General features: G+C 42.5%; 1 protein-coding gene across 1 annotated transcript in view; it reads right to left on the bottom strand.

Annotated features, from left to right (window-relative positions):
• znf513a (zinc finger protein 513a) overlaps window positions 1–18,778 on the bottom strand; it is a 53,428-nt gene extending 34,650 nt beyond the window's left edge. The window contains exons 1-3 of the mRNA XM_042332874.1: window positions 18,702–18,778; window positions 18,046–18,120; window positions 3,075–3,206 (exon numbers count right to left, since the gene is read on the bottom strand). Of these exons, the coding sequence (XP_042188808.1) occupies window positions 3,075–3,206; window positions 18,046–18,085 (172 nt within the window). The 5' untranslated portion in view covers window positions 18,086–18,120; window positions 18,702–18,778. The remainder of the gene's footprint in view (window positions 1–3,074; window positions 3,207–18,045; window positions 18,121–18,701) is intronic.
• Window positions 18,779–24,202: the final 5,424 nt, after the last annotated feature.

Raw genomic sequence — 24,202 nt, 5'->3', positions numbered from 1 at the left:
TGAAAAGAAAGAGGGGAGGTGTGGAGAAATGTTTTACACGAGTTGTTCGGATCTGGAATGCATTGCCTGAAAGGGTGGTGGAAGCCGATTCGATAACAACTTTTAAGAGAGAAGTAGATAATTATTTGGGGAGGACAAGTTTGCAGAGCTATGGGGAGAGAGAGGGGCAGTGGCATTGATTTGAATTCCTCTTTTCAAAAAGCCAGCACAGACATGATAATAATAATAATAATAATAATCCTTGCATTTGATATAGCGCTTTTCACGTCGGGAGGACGTCCCAAAGCGCTTCACAGAACACACTGTAAAGTGAATTGACTGTATAATTGTGGGCGAACGCGGCAGCCAATTGCGCACAGCAATGTCCCACAAACAGTCGTAGATTGAACATGACAAATTTATTATTGTTTTGTTTTTTGAAGGGATTATTATTAGGCTCTGTGTGGAGTAAGAAAACTTGCCCAAGGTTTCGCCCTCTGTCTGGAATTGAACTCAGGTCTCTCGCTTGCAAAGCGAGAGACCTGATAGGCCGAATGGCCTCCTTCTGTGCTGTATAATTCTATGGTTATATGGACTACGCCAACTTGTCAACCTTCCCAAATCTTCTCTCTACAACCTGCAGATCATCCAGGCTCTGGCTGGCCCCACCATCAGCCCCTGCATACCCTATGCTTTACAACTCCATGCCACATTCCCCTTGCTTCCTCCCTCCTTCCTTCAAGGGACTCTCAAGACCTTTCTCTTCGACCCCCCACTTGGGTCTAAATCTCTGATGTCCAGCACCTTGGGATATCCTCCAGACATGAAAGTTGCTGTACAAATGTAATTTTGGATTTTAAGTGCCTGGCAACTATATCAACCACAAAACTATAGCATGCACCATTTATTCATAAACCCTAGGACTGCCCCCCAACCACTCCATCTCTGCCGCACCCCCATCCATCCTTGTCCCAGCCCCCCATCTCCATCTGCCCCCCCTCCCCCACCTCACTTTCACTGTTTTATTGCAAGTTCGGTAAGCCTGGGTACTGCTCACCACAATCCAATCCTGTTGATCATTGCTCAATTCATTACACCATATAGGTAAGGCCGATAACATCATCAAATGATCCAGTGCTGTTTAACCAGTACAGCAGTCACATTTAAAGATAACAAAAGCTGTTGGTTCCTCAAGCACAGACTAAATGCAACTTTAAAAAAAATTACTCTTAATGCGAAAGCAGTGATGGACTACAACAATTAAATATAACTGGAATTCTAGCACCAAACTATGGAATTTTACCTATTTTGCTACATTCATGTATTATACACACGTGTATAACGTGTTAATACATAGTCTGTGTGAGTGCTACTAACTGAGCCAAACTGATCAGCAGGAGAGCACCTTTTTTAAATTTCAACTGGTAATATTTGGGTGGTCAATACCCAAATCTTTCTTTCAGAAGCTGAATTCTGTATTATGAAATTACAGTATTCTCCTTGGGAAGAAGGCAAATGAAGGGAGGTCTTCTTGCAGCTGAATGGGGCTCCGAGGCGACAGTGATCCAAGATAGACTTGGAGGTACTGTATAGAGATATTCCCAACCCGGCATAGCCATGTCACTATCAGGAATCTGTGTTGGAACATTAAGACTTTGATACAAAAAGTATCAACCATGTGGAACCTGAAGAATAAATGATGCAATAAGAAGTGAATTTGCAATTTTATAGCAACTTATCACATCAAAAGTCTCAAAGTGCTTCACGATGAATTACTTTCAATGTTAGTTACCATTTTTGTAGGCAAACAAGGCAACATCAGGGTTCTACGAACAACTATGACGTGAATGACAAATCTGGAGAATTTTTGCCCAGGAAACTAAGAAGAACTCTTGTCAATTTTCGAATAGTGTTAGGGGATTGTTAATATACATCTAATAGCAGAAAGGATCTGAGTTTATCATTCAAAAGACATGACTCCCAACTATGTATCATTAAGAGTGTTGGCTTGGAATTTGGGTTGAAGTTCCACAACGACCCAGAGGTGTGAGAATTACCAACTGAGCCAAGGAGCTAAAAATTATCTATCGCCACTTTGTTGAGACAAAAGGAGTTGAGTTACGACAAAATGAAGAAAGGAGTTGAGTTATGAAAAAAAATTCCTCCCCTACATGTGCAAGATTTTTAAAACAAAAGGTTACAATTCTTGCCCTAGATTTACTACAGTTCCACAGGTAACTATTGTCCTGGAACTAAAGTGTGCAGATAACTAGCCAACAACTTAGCTTCTGGGTTGGAACCATATTGAACTGCAGAGAACAATTTGTTTTAAAAAGCCGTTTTTATCCACAGATTATTTTCCAATTATTATTTTAAAACCTTTATCGTTAAAACCTTTCCTTCATTTTACTGTAATTTTGATCTTTACATTTTGCATAGAATTAAATAAAATATTACACAACAGAAACTCATCTGTATTGGTGCTTAAACTCCACTTGACCCTCCACTCCTCTGAATCCCTTTGCCCTCCTATGCCTAATAATTATTAATATTATTATCTTCTCCCTCTCATATATGAAACATACATGAACCAAACATGACATTTAATTGTCACACCTTCTCTAACATCCCAGGATTATTGTCTGCTGAGCACCAGACTAGATAGGATTGTAATCCTCCTTTTTGTATCGCCCTGGGGCTGAACTGGATCAGAGAAGTGCAAATCTGTTGATGGGTGATGAATCTATCTGGTTGCTAAATGAGACACAGAGGCAATACAAACATGTCCTCAACTCTACGAGCCAAAATAGAAAAGTACTTTGCAGCACATCTCCATTTTAAAACCTTCCACCTCCATTTGTATTAATAATCAAGTACAAGATAAATGAATCAGATAACAATAGGAGTACAAAAATTAGCAATTACAAAGCACAAGGGCTAAATAACATTTGGCCTTATTAATCTGAAGTGGTGCTGCATGCACAGAAGGCTAGTAAACTTCCCATCATGTTAATTTGATTCAGAGACATAAAGCGCCAGGTACCCACCACAATTGGTTTGGGGAAGAGGATAACAACAAAGAAAGTGCCTCAAACCTTCTGAATCTTTTTCAAAGCCCATGATCTTCTCATCACAGTCCTCAAACTCCAGCTCTTGACCCAGCATCAGGTCACTCTCCAGGACCAGGTCTTCTGGCCCATTGCGTTCACAGCCAGCCTCTGATTCAACTGTGCAATAAAAAGAAAGGAAAGTCATTACTTGCCTGGGGTCATCAATAGTCTTTCTATATGACTCACCAAAAGCATGCTCTTCCTCATTCATGAAATATACAGGAGCAGTAAGCACTGTCCCTTTAAATGTGCAAACATAAGTAATATTAGTTACATGGTCTTCCCCATGTATACTGGATGCATACGTCTCATACTGTAAACGTACCCCATTCCTTTTGAAAGAACAAAGCTTCATTGATATAAGAGGAAGTTTCAAAATACACCCAGAAATAAGCACCAAGGTGTGCCAGATTGAAAAAGCACCAAGTTAGTAAGAGAGCTTTTTGCATGTGGAGCTTGAACTACATTCAATAAATAAGGAAGACAGACCCACAAGAGGAAATACTTCTTCTTTTAACAAATTATACATGGAAATGAATTGTACTAACAATTTAAACACAAGACTTGGGTTTTGAGAATAACCGTAATCTCCTCCACATGGATTGTGTAAATGAATAATTGTACAAGCATGAAGAAATTTCCCCTTCAAAAAGATTGGGACAACTGTGGCTCAGGCTATGCTGTCTTTTGTTTCATAACTGCTTGAGAAACAACAACATGCACTGTCAGAGCGCTTAACAGTGGTAGAGCCTGACTCCGAGCCGGGGGAGGTGGCCGTAAGCACGGTCGAAGAGGAAAGTTTTCAGGCGTGACTTGAAAGAGGGGAGAGATGCGGAGGGATTGAAGGAGAGTGTTCCAGAGTTTTGAGATGTAGTGGCTGAAAACACAACCTCTGATGGTGAGGTGGAGGGTGTGACGGATGAGCAGCAGGCCCGTGCCAGTCGAGCGGAGGCGCGGGGTGGTGGATTGTGAAGTGATGAGGTTGGAGAGGTAGGGAGGTGCCAGTGAGTGAATGGATTTGAACAAGAGTGTGAGGATCTTGAAGTTGATCTGTTCGGTGTTGGGGAGCCAGTGGAGCCTGGCCTGAACTGGTGAGATGTGGTACGGAGTTCGATCCGGATCAGTATGCGGGCGGCAGAGTTTTGAATGAGCTGGATCTTGTGAATGGTGGAGCTGGAGAGATCGGCGCGGAGTGTGTTGGAGCAGAGCGAAAATGATACTTTAGGAGCTCGAGGAGGGAGAGATGTGACCGAAGTTGACATGCGTCCCAGGGCTTTGGCAAGGCAGAGTAGGTCGAAGATGGGACGGTAGCGTGAGAGATTAGAGAGATCTAATCTCTCACACTGCCGCCCCATCTCCAATCTACCCTTGTTGGAAAGTTGTCAGGATATCCCTCTGTGAATAACTGCATATCGACCATCTGATTACCAGTCACTAGCTCGAAGAGCCACTTGTGCATTTGAATCCTTTCCGGCTCAAACCATTCACTCTGACATTCTGCATCCCTGAGAAGAATGATCTGGTTTCAGCCATCTGCCCCACTCTGTAGAACTCCATCCAGGAGTCCCTAAGTCTCAACACTTTCTTTGGCTTCTTCAAGACCTTGCTTTTTAATCACACCTTCGGTCATATCCCCCCACCCCCAAACACACATAGCTCGGATCCCACCTCCAGCTCGGGTGGAAACCTTCGACTGTCCATAGTCTAGTGACATCTTCCCGATGTGGGATGCACTACACAGGGCGACTCAGAAATCATTACTCAAAAGAGTTTTTAATATTAATTATGTTCTTGTTTTTTTTTATTTCTGACGAGTGTGCAGCTATTACAGGAGATGGCTTTCATCACGTTTGTAAAAGTTTTGTCACTGAGTTGATATGTTTATGTGTACATGGCATGAAGTTTCAATGTCACATATCGACCTGAGTAAGGATTGTTGATTCACCCTGTATAAATGTAAATGTGTGTTGTTGTGGTTCTGCTGACCCCAGTATATGAAATTTGCTGAGACACAGAAAATGGGTTTGTTCAATACCTCACCGCTCGGATAGTGTCTGTTGCACAAGTTGTCAGTGTACTCCCTGTAGATTGGCATTCCATCTTGTGAGCCTGCTACCAGGCAAGACACAGAGCAGAGATTGAAACTACAATCCATACGACACACTTTTCTGGTGCAATAATTGGAATTGAATTCTGTTTCAACTACCAATGTTTCCAGGACAATAGATTACGTTGGTATAATCAACTAAATGGCATTTGTTCAAGTGTTACTGAAGCAACGACCTAGCCCTAAGGCTGAGCAGACAAGTGATCTGAGCTGGAGATTGTGAAAGATTTAGAGGATCAATATCGATACTGTCCTCATACAAAACTCAGCTGCCCAAATCCTCACCCGTGCCAAACTCCACATTTCTCACTAGGCTTCCAACGGAACATCTTTAAGGTCCTCATATCCCCTATAAATCCTTTTAAGCTCTAGGACCTCCCCATCTCTGTGTTCTTCTCCTATCCCTTTCCTGCTCATCCCCTCCATTTGAAAAACCTCCTCCTCCTGCACGACACTCCCAAAAAACAAAAACTTGCATTTATATAGCACCCTTCATGCCTGGTAGGGTCTGGGAGTGACAAGTTATGATGCGGTTATTTTTAAAAAGAATGGGGATATACAACATTTATATAGCCCTCCCATCATGTAGGATATAATGTCTCGGAATGCATCTCGCCATTGGAAGGCACCATTGGTGGCCGAGCCTTCAGCAACAGTGTCCGAATCCCTGGAACTCTCACCCACCACCCAACCCACTACCCCAGCCCTTCTGTGCCTTTAAATACTGGCTAAAAGCCTACCTCTTTGACCACACTTGCAGTCACATTCACCCCTCCACCTGGCTGAACATCCAACTGTCTTTCCAAAGCACACATTACACCATACATGATGATGGCTATATAAATGTTGTTCTTGTATCCCTCCATTCTTTTTAACTGACCTGCATCATGCCTCAAGATGCGTTAGGTAAATGTGTGGCTGGAGGGATAGTATAGGAGAAGAGTTCAGATTCCTGGGACATTGGTACCAGTTCTTAAACAGGAATTACTTGTAAAGATTGGAAGGGCTTCACCTGAACGGGGCTGTTCCAATATAATAATTCTTGCATTTGGTATAGCGCTGTTCACATCTTCGACGTCTCAAAGCGCTTCACAGAATATACTGTAAAGTGAATTAACTGTATATTTGTGGGAGAAACGCGGCAGCCAATTGTGCACAGCAGCGTCCCACAAACAGTTGTGGATTGAGTAACCAAATTATTACTTTTTTTTGGAAGGATTATTATCCCTGGAAAAGCAATCCGCCATTTGACTAACAAACAAGTTCCTACTTACTACTAGGTAAACAGAGGCTTGTGAAATAAGGAAAGTCACACAACCTTTCGCCCTGCCACGATTCTAACCTAAGTCTCTAACCACTGAGCTACAGAACTCCAATATCTTTACTGGGAGAGAAATGAGTGGGGAAGGTTGGAAGTCATAGAGGGGGGTGAGGGGAGATGGGGTAAGAAATGAGGAACAGCAGAGAGAAATCAATATAGGATAAGATTTAGCAAAGAAAAGAGAACAGGGAACTAAAGAGACCTGAGGGAAATGAGTGAAATAAAGTAGATAACCTAAGTGCCTTGAAACTAATTGTAGGAGGATTACAAAATAAAGTGGGAAGCTCAAATACACTTGGGAGCAGGATGTGAAAGGGATTCCAGAAACGTGGTTAAAACCTGGTCAAAATTGGGACCTTAATATACCAGAATATTGGAACTTTAGAAGGATAGAGAAAAAGGGGAAATGTAGCATAATTATTAATGATACAATCTTGGCAATTGAAAGGATGGATATACTGTATTTGAATGTAATCCACAGGTATAATTACTGTGGGTAGAAATGCAGAATAGTAAGGGATGTAAAGCACAGGTAGTTTTTTTTAATATAGACCTCCTGACTTTAATGATATAATACAAGGAATATATGTACAGCAGATCAGGGAAGCTCGCAAGAAGAAAAATGTGGTTAAAATGGGATATTTCAACTTGCATCTAGATTGGAAAAGGAATAGCAATACAAATAGAATGGTAGACGTTTTTGAATGTGTGCAGGACAGTTTTGTAAAAGAGTATGGCTTTGTACCATTAAGGGTTTGGGCCAGACTCATCTTTGTTATGAGCAATGAGACAGAATTGCAGCAGTTAGAAATCTGATGGTAGGAGAGAATCTTGGGAATAGTGACCTTAATACAACAAAATTCAACACAAGGTTTGAAAGAAAGAAAAGACAATCACACACCAACGTTTTGGACTTAAACAAGGCCAACTTTGATGGAATGAGGAAAATAAAGGTGGCAGGAATTGTTAAATAAATTGACAAACAAGGTGTAATCCATTCAGATAAATACTGTACATATCAAAAAGTGTACATTTCTCTGAAAGGGAAAGGTTGTACTTAAGATATAAGGTAGTATTAAACAAAAGAAAAAGGCTATTGAAATGGAAAGGGACTGGGGACTTGGAAAAACAGTTGCAAGACTGGAGATTGAGAAGAATATTTAGTAACAGCAAAGTATTTTATCTGTACACCAAGTGAAAGAGGTCAATTGCTAACTGATACAGGTGTTGCAGTAGTAGAAGATAAGCCATGGCAGAATTCATAGAATCATACAGTACAGAAGGAGGCCATTCGGTCCATCATGTCTGTGCCGGCTCTTTCAAAAGAGCTATCCAATTCAATCCCACTCCCCTGCTCTCTCCCCATAGCCCTGGAAATTTGCTTCCCCAAAAAATTATCTACTTCCCTATTAAAAGTTATTATCAAATCAGCTTCCACCACCCTTTCAGGCAATGTATTCCAGATACGAACAACTCACTATGTGAAAAGATTTCTCCTCACCTCCCGTTTCTTTTAACAACTATTTTAAATCTGTGTACTCGGGTTACCGACCCGCCCACCAGTGGAAATTGTTTCTACTCATTCACCCTGTCGAATCCCCTCATAATTTTTAAAACTTACTATTAAGTCTCCTCTTAACCTTCTCTGCTCCAAGGAGAATAATCCTCGCTTCTCTAACCTCTCCTCATAACTGAAGTCCCTCATTCCTAGTACCATCCTGGCAAATCTCCAATGCCTTGACATCCTTCCTAAAGTGTGGTGCTCAGAACTTGAACACAGTACTCGAGCTGAGGCCTAACCAGTGTTCTACAAAGGTTCATCATAACTTCCTGAATTTTGTATTCTGTGCCCTTATTTATAAAGCCTAGTATCCCACATGCTTTCTCAACAGCTTTATCTACCTGTCCTGACACCTTCAAAACTTACTTATATGAATCCTTCACCCCTTTAAGATTGTACCATCAGCTTACATTGCCTCTCCTCATTCTTCCTCCCAAAATGCATCACTTCGCATTTCTCCACATTAAACTTCATCTGCCCCGTATCTGCCCATTTTACCAGTCTATGCCCATTTGCAGTCTGTTACTGTCCTCCTCCCTTTAATACCGCGGGCTTCTAATTTGCTTACAAATCTCTGATGTGGCACTTCATCAAACGTCTTTTGAAAATCCATATAAACTACATTTTAACAGCTTTATCTACCCCACTACAAAGGCCAACTACCTTCATCTACCCTCTCAGTTACTTCATCAAAAAACTATCAGGCTTGTTAGACATAATTTGTCTTCAACAAATCTGTGTTGGCTGTCCTTTATTAATCCATATTTGTCTAAATGAAAATTAATTTTGTCCCGGATTACAGTCTGTAGAAGTTTTCCCATTACTGGCGTTGGCTGACTGGCCTGTAATTCCCAGGTTTATCCTTCTGCCCCTTTTTGTACAGGGGAGTAACATTTGCAACCCTCCGTTGTAAGACGGATTGAAAGATTGTGGTCAGAGCCTCTGTTATTTCCACCCTTACTTCCCTCAGTAACCCAGGATACATCCCATCTGGACCAGGTGACTTACTCTACCTTGAGCACCGACAACCTTTTTAGTACCTCCTCTCGGTTTATTCTTATCTTATCCAATTTCTCTACCCTCTCCTCCGATACTGTGGCATTGGCTGTATCCTCTTCTTTTGTAAAGACAGATGCAAAGTACTCATTCAGTACGTCAGCCTCCACAAGAAGATTTCCTCCTTAGTCACTAATTGGCCCTGCCCTACTTTGACTAAACTTTTATTCTTTATATGCTTATAAAATAGCTTTTATGTAACCCACTAATCTTTTCTCATACAATCTCTTTGCCCCTCTTATTTCCATTTTCAGTTCTCCTCTGTGCTTCCTATATTCTATTTGATTATCGTCTGTATTCAGGACCTGACATTTGCCGTAAGCCTTCTTGTTCTGTTTTATTTGAATCCCAATTCCCTTATTCATCCAGGGAGGTTTGGATGCCCTGCCTTTCCCCTTTGTGGGAATATATTTATTCGGTCCCCAAACTGTCTCCTTCTTGAAGGCTTCCCATTGCTCATTAGCTGTTTTAGCTGCCAATCTTTCTTTCCAGTCCACTTTGGCTTGGTCCCTTTCTAACTCACTGAAATAAGCCCTCTTCCAGTTGAGTATCTTCACCTTTGATTGCTTTTTGTCCCTTCCATAACTACTCTAAACCTAATGATATTTTGATCACTGTTGTCCAGCAGCTCTCCTACTGAAACTTAATCCACTTCATTCCCTAGAACTAGATCCAGCACTGCTTCCTTCCTGGTGGGCTGGAAACATACTGATCCAGAAAGTTATCCTGCACACGTTCCAGGAATCCTTCCCCCTCCTTGCCCTTTACATTGTTATTTTGCCAGTCTATGTTAGGATAATTGATGTCCCCCATTATCGCTACTTTATTGGTCTTGCATCTTTCTGAGATCTGCTTGTTTGTCTATCTCCTTCCCACTATTTGGTAGTCTATAGAATACACCAAAGAGAGTAACAGCTTCTTTTCTGCTCCTTAACTCTAACCAAAGAAATTCTGTTTTTGGACCCTCCAGCACATCGTTCCTTTTCAGGGCTGTAACCACATCTTTAATCAATTTGGCACACCCCCTTCCTTTTCTCCTTCCCTATCCCTCCTGAATGCATTGTAGCCAGGAATATTCAGCTGCCATTCCTACCCTTGTTTGAGCCAGGTCTCCATTATTGCCACTACATCATAACCCCATGTGGCAACTTGAGCCTGCAGCTCACCAATGTTGTTTGTCACACTCCATGCATTTACACGCATGCACTCCAATGCCTGTTCTGCATTTCTCCCCCATCTAATCCCTTCTTTTTCTGGATTACTCCTCATTACATTGCTATTCTTGGCCCTCTCCTCTTTAATATCTATATGCTCCCTCTTGGTGACATCATCCGCAGACATGGGGTCAACTTCTACATGTATGCAGATGACACCCATCTCTATCTTTCTGCCTCCACCCTCAACTCCAGGACCACTGCCAGAGCCTGAGGTGCTGAGGTGCATGCGCGAGCCAATCAGGAGGGCCCCAGTCTTGTTCACATTCAACTGTAGGAAATTTGTCCTCATCCAGGACTCGATGTCCAACAGGCAGTCTGTCAGGACAGCAGTGGTCCTGGAGTCGAGGGTGGAGGCAGAAATAAGAAATAAGCAGGAACTGAACTGGTGGACAGGGAGAGATTGATGATATTGGACGGGGGGGGGGGGGGGGCTAGAAGGTGGAGCTGGGAGACGAGAAGAGAGGTGGGGATGGCATCGAGGGAGCAGGTGGTGGGTTTGAGTTTGTGGACGTGGTGAGGGAGGAGGGAGAGATAGGATCGAAGGAATATAGGGGGGATGGGTGGGGGGTGGGTCATGATGGAGAGGTGATGTGGGGGTGGCAGTGGACGGGGCTGAGGTGGCTGAACGTATCCTCTCAATTTTAGATTCGAGGAAGTCCAGCATCCAGCAAACAGCGATTGTAAAAAGGAAATAGTAATGAATACACTAGCAGATCTAGTCCTATCCAAATGGTTTCCACCCCAGAGTACAAAAAGGGAAGAAATTTAGATTTTTATTTTCCCAAAGTTCAGTAGATTTGGGAATTGTATCAGAGGACAAGAAATGTAACACCATTATTGAAGAACCGAAGAAGTGACAAAGAAAGAACAAAAAGCCTATGAGTTTAAATAATAATAATCATTGCATTTGGGATAGCACCTTACCACATCAGAAGGATGTCTCAAAGCACTTCACAGGATATACTGTACGCAATAGCTTCATGGGAAATGAAGTGACTGTGAATTTGGCAAATAACACAATAATCTCACTGAGTAATAAAGTTTTCAACTCTCCTGAATTTGAAGTTGCTTTGCACAGTTAAGATCAGAAAATGATCTTAACATAGAATGTCATGACATAATAAACCATTCAGCTCAGCAAATATGTGATGGTGTTTTTCTTCACCTGAGCCTCCTAATCGAATCCATTCTTTTGCCCCCACCCCTTTAATATTCCTGATGATCTTTACGAAGTCGGAATCTCAGAGAACCTATAAAATTACAATCTGAACATTTACAAAAATTACATCAAAATGAGACTAGATTGAATATGTGATTTTGTGAAAGTTGGATCAGACCATATAAATGCCAATTTGTGGCATTCTGATATTCATGCACGCATAAATTGAGAAAAAACCCAGCAGTCCGTTTATAAATGAGGGGGTTAGGGGTTGTCATGTAATAAATCAACACTGATGCAGCACTGAACTTTAACAGGGCGACATCTCACTTGCTCTCTCCTCAAACTACCCATATCAAGATTGGTATGCAAATCTCCAAGTTGTAGTTGACAAAACTGCAGCTTTTGTGACCATGGCTTACTTAATGTACCTCAATAACTTACCAGAAATACAGAACTAATACTGAGAAAATCTCACACTTTCAGTTTATTAAGTTTGTTAAAACTAGTAAAACTGCACAGTTGCTAGTTTTAGTGCAACACTTGCTGTATTCACATTTAGACTCATGAATTAAACACAACCATTTTCTTACATTGAAATCCATGCAACCTCTAGATCTTAGACTTACAGACCAAGCATTCAATTATAATCTGTATACAGGCGTCAGTCAGCCTGTCTTTGTTGTTAGCATGTGCATCTCTGAGTTAGAATGACATGTTATCAAGCCCTATTTCAGGACTTTCAGTTTCCCAGTACGACATTTTTATACCTTGAGATTTCATCTACTAGTGGTCCAGAGGTTTTTTTATTGTCACAAGCATTGTCTTTAAGACAATTTAAAACTTTTGCCGTAAAATTTAGTTTAACACTTAGTCTGACCTAACAAACACTTCAATGAAATGATCAGAGAATGCTGCACTGTCAGAGATGCTGTCCTTTAGATGAGATGTTAAGCCAAAGTCCCATCTGCCTATTTAGGTAGATGTCCTGTAGCTCAGTGGTTAGAGCACTCGCCTCACAAACGAGACCTGGTTTCTACAACTGAAGATGCTGTTATTTGCACACCAAACTGTCCTGTATGTACACAGGATCAGCAGAAGTATTCAAAAGACAAAAAGGATCATCTTTACACAAGTACCTCAACTATCTGGTAACTCAAGACACTGCAAGCCCTTCCTCTAGAGACAGTAGAAAGCAAAGTGACAACAGTGAATGACAATGACTTTCTGCTGCATAGCAAGTTGTTAACATGCTACCACAGAATTCGCCTTGAGCAGAACATAAGCAGTGCACTGGAGTACTGTAGACATTCTTGGATCAGGTATCGCATCACCAAATCCACCAGAGTTGACTCAACTAGCTATCCCTTCAACAGGGTTGTCAACATGGAGTCAGCTCGATCCAGACGAGACCCACTTAACTCCTCCAAGGTGAAAAGTGATGGTAGGGCAAGCTATACATGCTTTCTTGGTTCAATGGGTCAAATGTTTTTTCTCAGCCTGTACTTTCTTTGTTGGACAAATCCCCAGTTTCACTCATGGGATTAGGCAGCTATTCTTCAAATTCCAATCCACAACTTGCTACTCGAAGCACTCGAGTACTTTACAATCATTCAAATCAGTTTTTAAGCATTCACAGAAACAGACATATGTACTATTCACATTCATGATACAATCTTCCGAGGATAAAACAGTGGTTTGAATATACTCTAAATTAACCCTTCCTAGGAACTCAAAGCTGCCTTTCTTGACCTCCCCCCAATCGTCCCTTCTTGCAAATTACAGGCTTTCCAAACCCAACCACCATTTCTTCATTTTAATGATCTCTTCTTATTTTCTCTTCTTGATCTTCTCAACCTTAGTCACGTCTTACCAATTCTCCAAACTTTCCCAACATTAAATTTAAAAATCTCAGGGTGAACAGAACTACAAGGCCTTTACAACAACAATAGCTTGCATTTATATAGCATCCTTCGCTTGGGGTCAGCGATGGCATAAAGCTTTCAGTTCAGCTGTTTGTGTTCTGCTTTGTGTTTACCCTTTGGAACTCCATCCCACAATCCTTTCGCCTCCTCCTTCAAAGCCCATCTCAAGACCCTCCTCTTTGACGGTGTCTTTGGTTATCCTCCTACCCGTACCCTCCCTGCCCTCCACCCTTCCTGATCCCAACTCCTAGCTGGAGTGCAAATTTTTGACTGTCCAGCACCTTGGAACTTCCTCCCGACGTTAAAGGTGCTATGCAAATTTAAATTTTTGCTGTTAAAAAAACTATTGCAAAAATGTTTTTAAATAGTAAAGATACAAGTAGACAATCACTTTGCTGCCAATTTCCCCGACTTATGAATATATCTGCATGTTAATGTTCCTTTCTACTTCAATTTGGCTTCCTTTAGTTTTTTGATTCAATTGTAACAGCAACAATACAGTTCCACGACAGTTGGAGCAAAGTTGCTGTATTGGGACAACACGTTGCTTAGCAGCGTGAAGATGTGAAGGATATTGCCCACAAACAAATGTATATGAAAGTAAGATTAAAGTATATTTTTGGTTAGAACTCAGGCGAGCAGAAACATTATACAAAATAAACCCATTTATTCAACAGAGCCATATAGTAATCCTTGCATTTGATACAGCACCATATCTACATCTCATGGAGCCAATACAGAACCTTGGCATCCAGTTTGACCCTCAACTGTCCTTCATCCCCCACATCCGGGCCATGACCCGCTCCACCTTTCCCACCTCTGCAACATTGCCCGTCTCCACAAGTCTCTCATCCCAGGCCGCTGAGATTCTCATCCACGCATTCATCACATCCAGGATCAATTCGCAAACTCTCTGCTTGTTGGCCTCGACCGGCTGCAGTTCATCCAAAACACTGCAGCTCGTGTCCTATCCTGCACCAACGTCTGTGACCCCCATCACTCCCACCCGGCTCCACTGGCTCCCCATCACTCAGAGGATAAATGTCAAGATCCTGGTCCTCACCTTCAAAGCCCACCACAGCCTCACTACTCCTTACCTCTGTGACCTCCTAACCTCCTGCTAACCTGCTTCATGTCTCTGCCTTGCCCACCCTGCCATTGGTGGATGGGCTTTAGCCTCTCTGCCCCCACGCTTCGGAACTCCATCCCACAGTCGCTCCGACTCGCCCCCTTCCTCGCCTCCTTCAAGACCTGTCTTACAACCCTCCTATTTGACTGTGCCTTTAGTTACCCTCCTACCCCTACCCTCCTCCATCCCTCCTGATTCCAACCAGAAGCTCAGGTGCAGATCCCTGACTATTCAGCGCCTTGGGACGTCCTCCTGACGTGAAACATGGTATACAGGTGTAGTTTGTTATTATCTTTAATGTTATCACATCTTCAAGACGTCTCAAAGCGCTTCACAGAATATACTGTAAAATGTATATATATATCTTGTGGGTGAAACGTGGCGGCCAATTTTGCACAGCTGTGTCCCACAAACAGTCATGGATTGAGTGACCAAATTATTATTTAAGGGATTATTACCCCCAGAAAAGCTAATCGACTAACAATCGGGTTCCTACTAACTGTTAGGTAAACAGAGGTCTGTGGAGGAAGGAAGCTTGCCTAATATTTTGCTATGCCTGGGAATCAAACCCAGTTCCTCTCGCTTGTGAGGCGAGTGCTCTAATCATTAAGCCACAGCACTCCATAAAAAAAGGTTCACAGTGAAAGCCACGTTAAATTGTGATTAGCTGTCAATGAATCAACCTAAGATTTACCCATTTTGCTACACCTCATGGGCTCACATTTCTTTGTGATGGGAAAGAAAATAATGTTCTGGTTAAGCCTTTTCTATCTTATATCCACATTCATGCAGTGTGAATGCAGACAATAAGCAATGCTTTGATAATCTTCGTTTAAAAAAACACGATATGTCAATATATTCCAAAGAGGTAAAAGGAAACAAAAGTCTGCATGTTCCCCAAGACAAATCAACAAGTGTGATATATACACGCTGGATATAATTTTTTNAAACTACACTAACATTTAAACAGACCCTAATTTTTCACAACACAAACGATAAGACTTTAGAAACAGAAATATTTAGCACAAAAATATGCCATTCAGCCTACTGTGCCTATTCAACTACCACATGTTTCTAAGTAACTCTTTTCATTAATCTCACTTTCCTGCTCATTTCCATAATTTTTCTGTGAATTCCTCTTCTTTTGTGAAGACAGATGCGAAGTACTCATTCAGTACGTCAGCCATGTCCTCTGCCTCCACAAGAAGATTTCCTCTTTGGTCTCTAATTGCCCCCACCCTACCTTTGGCTAACCTTTTATTCTTTATATGCTTATAAAATACCTTAGGGTTCCCTTTTACATTACCCACTAATCTTTCCTCATACAATCACTTTGCCCCCTTTATTTCCAGTTCTCTATTTGATTATCTTCTGTATTTTGGATCTGATGTTTATCATAAACCTTGTTCTGTTTTATTTGAATCCCAATTCCCTTATTCATCCAGGGAGGTTGGATGCCCTGCCTTTCCCCTTTGTGGGAATATATTTCTTCGGTCCCCAAACTATCTCCTTCTTGAAGACTTCCTATTGCTCGTTAGCTGTTTTAGCTGCCAATCTTTTTTTCCAGTCCACCTTGGATAGGTCCTTTTTTAAACTCACTGAAATTAGCCCTCTTCCAGTTGAGTATCTTCACCTTTCATTTCTCCTTGTCCCTTTCCATAAGTACCCTAAACCTAATGATGTTGTGATGACTGTTGTCCAGATGCTCTCCTACTGAAACCTGCTTCACTTCATTTCCCCGAACTAGATCCAACACTGCTTCCCTCCTTGTTTCTTGATTTCAGGAATCCTTTCCTCTCCTTGCCCTTTACACTATTATTTTGCCAGTCTATGTTTCAATAATTGAAGTCCCCCATTATCCCTACCCTGTTGGTTTTGTATCTTTCTGAAATCTGCTTGCAGATTTGCTCGTCTACCTCCCTCCTAATATTTGGTGGTCTATAGTATACCCCATCAGAGCAACAACTCCTTTGCTGCTCCTTAACTCTAACCAAATAGATTCTGTTTTTGGACCCTCTAGCACATCGTCCCTTCCGAGGCCGTAACCGTGTCTTTAATCAATATTGTCACTCCACCCACCCCCTTTTATCCTTCTCTATCCCTCCTGAATACATTGTAGCCAGGAGTATTCAGCTCCCATTCCTGCCCTTGTTTGAGCCAAGTCTCTGTTATTGCACTACATCATAACCCCATGCAGCAACTTGAACCTGCAGCTCACCAATCTTATTTATTACACACATGCACTCGAAGACCGACTTAGTCTGCTCTGCATTTCTCCCCCGTCTAATCCCGCCTTTTCTGGACTACTCCTTATCGCATTGCTATTCGTCTCTCCTAGTCCTCTGTGTAACTTGTTTCTCCTTTCTGATGCTACATCCTGATTCCCTTCCCCCCCTCAAAATTAGTTTAAATCCTCCCCACAGCACTAGTTGACCTCCCTACGAGGACATTAGTCCCACCCATGTTCAGGTGTAACCCATCCACCTTGTACAGGTCCCACCTGCCCCAGTACTGGTCCCAATGTTCCAAGACCTGAAGCCCTTCTTTCTGTACCATTTCTCCAGCCATGCATTCATGTGTTTGATCCTGCTCCTTTGATACTCACTTGCACAATGCTCCCTTCCATAATGGATTACAATGTATACAAACTGTATCTACAAATTAAAAGATCTAAATCCAGATAAGAATGTGATGTAAATTCATTTATTTATCATTATTTATTTCAATAGGCCATATGGTAATTTATTTTACAGAATTAGACAATCTTACAGCATCCTTCACAAGAGGATTACCAAACAACTCACTGCAAGGTTTTTGTTTAGAACCATCTGAAACAGCCACCTTCGTTCACAAGAACATGCTACTTTTTCCTGTGTACCACTGTTAAATACAGCATTTTAACTCAGTCCAGTCGTTCCTTGGTCACCTTAGCCAAAACTATCCTTGAATACATTAACCATTCAAGTAACAAGGTAGAATTTATGCCCTTACCGAATGCAAGGATTATTATTATTACCAAATATGTGACGCAACACAAAAGTAGTTCAGTCTCTGGTTTGCACAACAAAATGCAACTGAATATTGCTCCTTCATAAATCAGGCTCTTCTGATGTTTATACCAAACTGGGCCAAATTATTATCAATATCCAACTACTCTAATGTGCCACTGAATTACATAGCTTGCAATGAACTACAGTAATCTCTCTAAACAAGCAGTATTTAAATTCACCATGGTTTAAAGGTAACATTTGGTGGTGAGAAACTTACTCTCCAATTCCCCACTGTGACTAAGGTACTAAGCTCCATTTTCCTCACACATCCCTCCCTCTCGTTCCTAAAACGTAGATCAGTATCACATTAGAATTAATCTTTTACAAGGGTATAAATCTCACTTGTTTGAAACTCCCTGCTTCTCTTTTCCATCGTCATCTTTCCCAATCGCACACTTTTAGCATTACCATAATACAACAAGAGTACTTACTTTTCACAGGCTGAGGATTGGACTGTTTCCTTCTGGGCATATTTTTTTTGTTTCCTCACTTCAGATTAAATTTGCCTGAAAAGTGTAAAAAAAAAGGGGGGGGGAGGGGAGAGGAGGGAGGGGAGGGAGGGGGGGAAAGAGGAGAAGGTAACTCACGGCGTGAAATTACTCACATGTATGTTGTGTGTTTTTTTTCTAACAAAAAAATGTTTTTAATTCTCATACATTTCCTGTTGTAAACTAACAATCCACTAGTTACACAGCAGCCGGACTGACTGACTGACTGACTGGGAGCAGGAAGGAAACCCACCACTTCCTCTCCAGCGACGTCTTATCTTCTTCCCCCCTCTCAGCGTGCGTACACGTACGTAAGCACGCACGTGCGCCGACGCAAACAATGCTCTCCGGCCAAGCGGCCGACCCCCGCGCATGCGCGACCTCGGCGAAGCGACACCGCCGGGCACTTGGTGATGACGTGACACGCAGGTTCTCCTCGCCCCCGCCCCGCCCCCCGAAGGGCACTCTGGGGGTTGTAGTCTCCCGAGGGGGCAACTGCCGGCAACCTACGGCCGCCGCAAGTCAAACCCCGCCCCGAGAGGACGGCCAGCATCCCTGCTGGGTTAATAAGAGAGCGAGAGAAAATAAATCATCTTTACGTGGTTCAGTTCCTGACAATGTTCCCCTCTCTCGCCTTTCCCGCTCTTCCTCCGCGCCACCGTCGCAGCCGTAAAACTTCCCATCGTTTCGAAGTGTTTTTTTTAACAAGAAACTCAACATGTCCACTTCAAATGGAGGAGGAGGAGGAGGGGGGGGGTGGTAGGGGAGATGGAACAACCATAGAGCGGACCGCTGGGCGGTGCGGGTGGGAGGGCGGGCGGCTCTCGGCGGAACACGTGTCACGTCACAGCTGAGCGGAGCGGCCCCGGTGGTCAGGTTGGGCGGGTTCAAGCCCGATTGGGCGGGGTTTCGTTGCGCTGCGCGTGAAAAAAAACGACTGGGCGGGTGCCGCATTCGAAAAAAAATTTAAACCCGCACTACGTTCCCTCCTCGCCCTCCCCACCCGCTCTTTTGCAAGAGACCTCGTATTGGTTTCAAAAGCACCAAAGCTGAATCGGCCGCTCTGCCACCAACGTGTAATACGTAATACCTGACTACATTGGGGGGGGGGGATGTTGGGCTACGAGCGCGTTTGTGATCCTGACCACGCCGCGAGCGGCACTGTTTACACAGGGAGCGGTGACGCGACACGACGCGACGCGCGCGGGGGAGGGGGGGGGGAGCGAGAGAGTGGGAAAGAGCGCAGGTTTCTGTGACGTGTCGGCCAGAAGGCAGGGAGGGAGGGAGGGGGAGGAGGAGGAGAAAAGGAGCGCAGGTTTCGGTGACGTCTTGCGCGAGGTGTGGAATTGGGAGCCGGATCAGCTGTTGCAGTTCCCAGAGAGAGAGAGAGAGAGAGAGTGTGAGAGAGAGAAAGAGAAATTCCGGGTGAGTACACTGAGCAGGAGGCCCGGCCCTGGCAACCTCTAAACATGTTGGCCCAGGGAATGGCTGCTCCTGCCCCAGGCTCCTGCCCCAGGCAGGGAGAGAGGCAGGGAGGGAGGCTGAACACAGTCACAGTTAAATATGGGCAGGTTTCTCACGTTGGCGAGTGGGGTTGATGTGCTGGTGTGTGTGTGTGTGTGTATACACACACTGTATATATACACACACTGTCTATACAGTGCAGTTACAGTGTGTGCAGCTTCTTTTTATGATTCGACAGTGACAACCTTTTTTTTTCTCGTTTCTCTCGGTTGAATGTCAGTGACGCCCCCCAACAAAATACATGTGGTCTCTTGCCCACTCGGTGCCGGTGTTGGTCGCCACCCTTTATCGGGGTGGTGATTTGAAGTTAGGAGGGGCGCTGTGTGTGTGTGTGTGTGTGTGTGTCAAACAGTTCTCTGAGGCTGAGGTATCATTTGCTTTGATCTATTTGGTTTTTTTCCCCCCCACGAGTGCCTGTACTTCTTTGCGGATAGAGAGCATACTGTAAAGGAACTGATCAAGGCTCCAATGTAGATTTGTCTGGAATAATGTCTTGAATAATTTCTTTGGTCAATTCTGAGTCGGTTGTATTTTATGGAAAAAAAAGACATTATCTCGGTTTGCTTTTCACCCTGTCATGGAAGTACTAAAAACAAGGACATTCCTCCCGTTGGTTAGTTCCTAATTATGCTTCAGAAGCAAGCATTAACCTAAACAGGGTTTTCCCAAGGGAGAATAGTTGGATGGCAACCTACAATACACTTGCAGCATTTAATTCAACATTACAATCTAAATGGCTTTCCGATTCTCCTTTGGTTTTGGCTGCATTGCACCTTTATCTTTCATCTAAACGAGCAACCATTTTCTTCCAGTTAAAGTTGGAATTCTCAACAATATAAAATTGCAAAAATGAATAGTGAGTATTACATCTCATAAATTGATGAAAGAACTACAGTATATTCCAGTATCCCATATTATTATTAGTCATCCCAATGTGATGTGCTGCAAACTGTTAATTGAAAGACCAACATTGGATCTATATTGCAAAGAACCACCAACATTGAAAAGAGTAACAGAAATATCAAGACAAACTAAGAACTGATTAGGTGACATTAAGTTTTGGTATTAAAGGTCTGCAGATTAAAGGTGAAAAGGATGATTGGATGATAAAGACTTGCAAAATCTTGAGCTTGTGGAAAAGAAAGATACAAGTTGTAGAAGGAAAAATAAATTTTGGCAGAAAAAAATAGACTTGGCTTCTTGAGATCTGCATTAGTAATGGAAGAAATGAGAGCATTCATTTTCTCATCTGAGGAGATGGTGAGGCCAAGAATAACTGTTGGTTAGACTTATGAAAATGTTGTCATGGGATAGAGAATAGTTGGGAAAACTGTAAGATCCTGATTGGTCTGCACATCTCTTGTGCAGTTTTGGACAGGGTTTCTATTGTATGGGAGCAGATGATGGAGTTCCACTTGATCCCTGTAAAGTGCTTTGAGATGTTATCCTATGTGAAAGGTGCTATTCAAATTGTCATTTACCAGCTGAAGGCAAAGGTTGGTAGAGGGCAAAGTATGAGAGTCCACTGTTTTGGCCAGTGAATGGTGTACAATATGGGAGATTGGGAAATAAATTAAAAGACAAACTATTAAAAGAACCTCTATACTCTTGATGGAAAGAGTTTTGGACACTTTTTTAAATAGTTCTGTACACCAATCCAGTCTAAACTTGATCTGTTTACCTTTAATGTTAAATGCTATCTTGTTGCCAACATTTTTAAAGAAAATAAATTGATTTACTGATTCTTTTAACATGATACAGGTTTGTGCTTCTCTACTTGTTGACTATCTTGTTTGGCGGGAGGTAAGGGCATCTCCGTGGCTCCAAGATGACATAATTGGCAATGGGATGTCGGAATCAAGTCAACCTTCTATGGCAATCTCGGTCATCCAGCTCCTGATCCACAATATGGTCCACAGTACTTCAGGGCACTGCTGATGTCTAACTAGCCAGCCTGGCTCTTCAGCAGAACTTCAAGGGTCAAACCAGTCACTGGAAGCAAGGATTGTTCCCACTCAGTTCATATTAACCCTGCAAGCCAAAGCCCTAATGCCTTGGGTGCTTCCAGCTGGATTCAGTGGAAAGCTTGCCAGATAATACACTCATTGACAAGCTATGCGGTTTTAGCTGGTTAGACTCCAGCAGTACCCTAACGCACACTGGGATTCCCAAGCCTTCGCTCCTGCCAATCTAGACCTAATACTCTGGAATTAGGTAAGCAGGATATGGGAGTGTCCTTCCAGGGAGAGAGTGTGCATTCAACAATAATTTGGATTTGTATAGCGCCCTCCACACTGGACGCTTTATAGTTTAGGATCCCGGGACCGAGCCAGGGGGAGGGGTGGGAAGGTGACCAAAGGCGCGGTCGAAAAGAAGTAATGGGGAAAATTGTGTATATAGATGGTATGCATATTGGCACTCTGTCTGGTTGGAGACTCTTAAAGTTTAGTGATGGGTTTCTGCCTATCAGTTAGTTACTCAGTTATCCAAAAAAAATCTCTATTTAGGATTTCAGTGTGTCCCTGAAATAGTTCCCTGCTGTAGTAAATCTCATTTTGTGTGGGAAGATCAATTCGAGGTATGGAGCACAATGTCATTGGCTCAAAATAATGTGCAGTATTAGAGCTGCTCAAGTTCCAGTTAGCACAAGGCCTTGAAATGAACAGAAAGATTAGTCATTAGAAAGTGAAGAAAATAACTGGAACTACGCCATATTAATCCATATTTTTTCTTCTGTGTGTCGAAATCATCATAAATTAACTTTTGACCATAGCTTTGAAATTCTGCGCTATAAAAATAGGGGATACTGCATCAGTATGCATCAGCTCTTTAATACTGTTGAACAGTATAACTTGTCTTTACACCTGGTATTAAACCATGCTAAATGTAGTGTTCTGATTATAGAACATATTTATATGAGTTTGATATTTTTATAACAATAGAGCTTGGGTGCTTCCAGCGGGGCCAGCCGGGTATCTTAACACATGCGGAAACTAATCACCATGCGTAAAACTATCCAAATCAAGATGACAATTCCATGCATCCCACCTACACATAGAAATCCCAGAGATAGATTGTTTGATTGTTACTCATATTTATGTTTGTCTTCTTTAAGATATAAATAGTACCTCAAATATGGATTACACTTGAGAATGCTTCTGATGATCTTGTCATCTGGGCCTTTGAGGATGGCAGTGATTAAGGGGTTTGTTTGGTCTTGTTTACTTGTGGTTGTGTAACTTTGAAGGTTGTCTGTGTGTTGTCAATGCTTCAAAACAGCCATGGTGACAGAGGTGTTGTGAATGCAGCTGGCATTTGCCGATGGTATGAAAACTGTGAAACTCATCATAGTTTTATTTCTAAACTGTTGTAAAGTAGTTTTAATCAGCTTCTCTCAAACTTCCGAAGCTGCAAATATTTACTGTGTGCTGTTTGTACAACTAATATGGACATGAATGTTTTCTCACCTCTTCATTTAAATACATTGCTCGTGTGGGCTGTGGTTCCTAGTCAGTTAGGTGTCCTCTGATATCTTTCCTAATTGGCCATTATATGCAATTCCAGATAGCAAATGCTAGCAGGCTGAAGTGATTATAGCCAAGCCTGATCCCGTTCTCACATAATATAGTAGAACATTATTATATTTGTTTTTAGAGAGATTGTGTCTGGACTCTTGACCTTTACTTGCCTCAAAATTCAAAATGTGTGCAGGAAGTTGCCTGGCTTTCTTCAAAAAGACCACTGGTTTGTAATAGCCATCTACTGGGACATTAGTTTACAACATGTGCAGGGACCTGATTGTCTTCAAATCAGCCATTTTTTTAGGGCAGAACCCAGACAGAATGCAGAAAACTGATGGCTTTCTGTACACATTAGCAGTGGATATGGAAGTGCAAAGTGACAATTGAACCCCGTTTGAATACTCATTTGGACCTGATCATTTAATAAGTGATGGAATCAATTGCAAGGATCACTATTTTATTATCTTAATTATTATGGATGCTGACTGTCGCTTCATACAGGCTTTACTGTGTCCAGGAACAGGTGTCTTCCCAAGAGGAAGTGGGGGGGGGGAAGGGTAGTCTGATGGGAGGGGGAGGTGGGGAAGAGGGGGAAGACCCACTTGCCTTGGAGAAATGATTCCAATTACAGTATATTGAACTGCTTACCTGGTTGAGATCAGTTAATTCAGCAATACTTGGGGATCAAACCTGAGCCTTTCTAGGGTTGAATATTTATTGTATTCGGTGGATGTTTTAAATGTGGCTGAGTCATTGGGGGAGCTCGTTCAAATATTTTTAAATAAAAGATGAGGTCTGCAGTTCTGAAATTTGTCCACTGAAACTGCAGGTCCAGTGTGTCGTGGGCACAACTGCTTCTGTCTGCTGATTGCATTGCAATTACGGGATTACGGGAACTCCCTCCTCATCGGCCTTCTCAACTCTTCCCATCACAAGCTGCAGATCATCTAAAACTCTGCAGCTCTTGTACTCCCACGCACCAGGCTCCGGACCCCATCACTCCCACCCTCGCCCGACTCCACTGGCTGCCCATTCCCCAGAGGATCGAGTTCAAG

The sequence above is a fragment of the Callorhinchus milii genome, unplaced genomic scaffold (genome assembly GCF_018977255.1).
Source record: "Callorhinchus milii isolate IMCB2004 unplaced genomic scaffold, IMCB_Cmil_1.0 Scaffold3, whole genome shotgun sequence".
NCBI classification, from domain to species: Eukaryota; Metazoa; Chordata; class Chondrichthyes; order Chimaeriformes; family Callorhinchidae; genus Callorhinchus; species Callorhinchus milii.
The sequence above is the reverse complement of the archived record's forward strand: the minus strand, read 5'-3'. Positions and strand labels throughout refer to the sequence as shown.